This window comes from Euprymna scolopes, chromosome 32 (genome assembly GCF_053919585.1).
Source record: "Euprymna scolopes isolate OS-2025 chromosome 32, ASM5391958v1, whole genome shotgun sequence".
NCBI lineage: Eukaryota > Metazoa > Mollusca > Cephalopoda > Sepiida > Sepiolidae > Euprymna > Euprymna scolopes.
Window position 1 is genome coordinate 71,538,976 of NC_136513.1, and position 2,646 is coordinate 71,541,621.

The 2,646-nt window shown below is 39.0% G+C and overlaps 1 protein-coding gene across 1 annotated transcript; it reads right to left on the reverse strand.

The window, feature by feature from the left end:
- Nucleotides 1-260: 260 nt before the first annotated feature.
- On the reverse strand, nucleotides 261-809 carry LOC145256169 (uncharacterized). The gene has a single exon (XM_080114756.1). The coding sequence runs from the start codon at nucleotides 807-809 to the stop codon at nucleotides 261-263; it is 549 nt and encodes a 182-aa protein (XP_079970882.1).
- Between the last annotated feature and the right edge of the window lie 1,837 nt (nucleotides 810-2,646).

Below are 2,646 nucleotides of genomic sequence, written 5' to 3' on the forward strand. Positions count from 1 at the left end.
GGTTACCCTTGATAGTTCCACTCAATGTCGAGCGAGATAGGCTCTAAGAGAAATTATTAGCAAGGATGGACTTACCGGGATTGATAGCAGCAGCAGTCATAGTATTAGTAGCCGTAGGCAACTTACAAACACGCACGTAATGTCCCCTTTTCTTGCAGTTCTTGCATGTAGCATTCTGTGCTGGACACTTACTTCGGTTATGTCTGTTATTACCGCAAAAGAAGCATAGACGTGAGGTAGCAGTTATAACATTTTCTTCGTCACCGTTCATAGGCTGGGGGGTCGTCGTCTACTTCTTCCGTCCAAATAGCAGCAATGGAGTTCTGGATGGAGTATGACACTAGTTGTTTTGGGGCTGTCTCAAGCGTGAGAGCCTGGTCGTAGGCGGTTTTTAAGTCCAGTGTTCTATTCTCGAGTATTCGCTGCCTAATATGGTTGGACGAAATACCGTTTATGAGAGCTTCACGAATATATTCATCCCTCGCTTGTTCTTCTGTCACGGCTCGGAACTCACAGTCTTTAGTAAGCTTTTTTAAGACTCGGACATATTGGTCGACAGTTTCGTCTGGTTGTTGTCTCCTCGTCACTAGAAGATGCCTACTGAATATGATATTCTTAGGCTGTATAAAAACATTCTCTAGGACGTCCATCGCCGAATTGTAGTCGTCAATGTCCGAGACGAATTTAAAAATCGCCAGAGAAATTAAGTTTATCAATAGTTTAGTTTTAGCCTGTTTGGGAGCGGTGTTTCTTGAGAGTCGCGGGCTGTCTCTAGAAATATATGGAAGGATTTCCTCCAATGGCGCCATGTGTCCACCACGTCAGGTTGACTAGGATCAAAGTTAAGTTGCTCGGGTTTTAGGTATTTCTCCATGTTTTATTAGTTGAATAAATTGAAGTGATTCTAGAGAGAGGGAGAGAAACACGAGACGAAAGGAAGGCTTGGTAGAGCTTAAGGAAGCTTTATTCAACTAACAAAACATTACATGGGTAGAGGTAACATCGTTCGTCTATCAAAAAAGTCACTCTGTAGAATATTAGGAAAAGGGGGCGCAACTCTGTTATGACAAGCAGAAGGACAGTGCAGGAGAGTTCCATTATTTCACCACAATTATATAAGTAGTGTGTGTGTGTGTGTGTGTGTGTGTGTGTACTAGCTTTATATACCGAGCATTGTCATGTTAGAAGCATACTGGCGACAAGAAGGTTTAGTTGCATGCTATTTAAGATACACCGAATATCCTGACTTTTTTACGATTTTCTTGAAAGTGGACAACATGTTGGATTTATGGAAGCATAAAACACATTCCTTTTCCTCTTTTAAAATTATACAGGAAATAACTCGTAGCTTAAAGGGGAAATAACTCTCACAGCTTAAATAAACTTACTTCCGTTTTTTTTTTAAACAATTGGTTTCAACCAATGATATCAAATGATTGAAAATAAATTAAATATAAATAAAACTTAAAATAAATAAAATAAATCAACTTTAAATAATATTTGTAAATAGAACACTTACAATTCTATTACAACACCTAATTAATAACAGCTAATTATTAAAATAAATTTTCTCTAATGACGTTACTTTGTAAATGTTGATTGCCTTTGAATAAAAAGTATACATAGAAATCATGCGAATTTATTTGTTAAAAAGTGTATCTTTTGTACATATTAACCAAATTGTAAACAAGCAAACGAACGGACAGGAATACTATAATAATAATAATAATAATAATAATAATAATAATAATAATAATAATTCTGATTTCGTATATCAACGTCTCTCTGGAAAGGGATCGGGATTCATTTCCAGAGGATTTCCCTTAATCCCGGCTTCAAACCAGGAGCTTCAAAGATTAAGGGTTTTCCTAAGGATGTTGGTGGTACCTACAATTGCAGAGGTCTGAAGGCCGCCTAAAACATTGGGGATTTGTAGTTTTTTCAATTGTCCTTCCAGATGACTTGATACTACTCCTAGTGTACCAACTATGACCGAGATTATTTGTGTTTCAACCGCGTGTATATACCTTATCTCCAATGGCTAATGGAACATAATTGCTCCACTTCTCATTCTCTCTCACATTCCTGTCCCAGAGTACTGAAAAGTCTACAATCTGCCAGTTTTTTGAGACCTTGTCAATGACGATCAAATCCGGACGATTATGTTCCAATTGCTTGGTCGTTATGACACTTTTGTCCCACCATACCGTTACCTTGCCATCCTCACTTGTTCTCACTTCATCAGGCACCTCCTCAAACCATTTTCCAGCACACTTCACCCCAACCCTCTTACACACCTCCCAATATATCCGGAGTCTTATGCGATCGTGTCTTTTGCGGTACTCTCTTTGGGCCAGTCCACTACACCCTGCTGCAAGGTGCGCAATTGACTCTGAGGTCTTACCACAAATCCGTCATTCTGCAGAAACTTCCTCTCCTAGAACAACTTTTTGAACAATCGTGTTCCTAATGCCTGCTCTTGTGCTGCACAAACAAAAACTTCAGTACTCTTAGCCAGATACCCAGCTTTAAGTCATTGCCATGATCTTTCATCAGCCACTTCTGCTATATCCTGGAAGAATCTTCCATGCATTTTCTTCCTAGCCAGTTCCTCTGCCCTTTCTCTATCCATACGTTTCACATTAT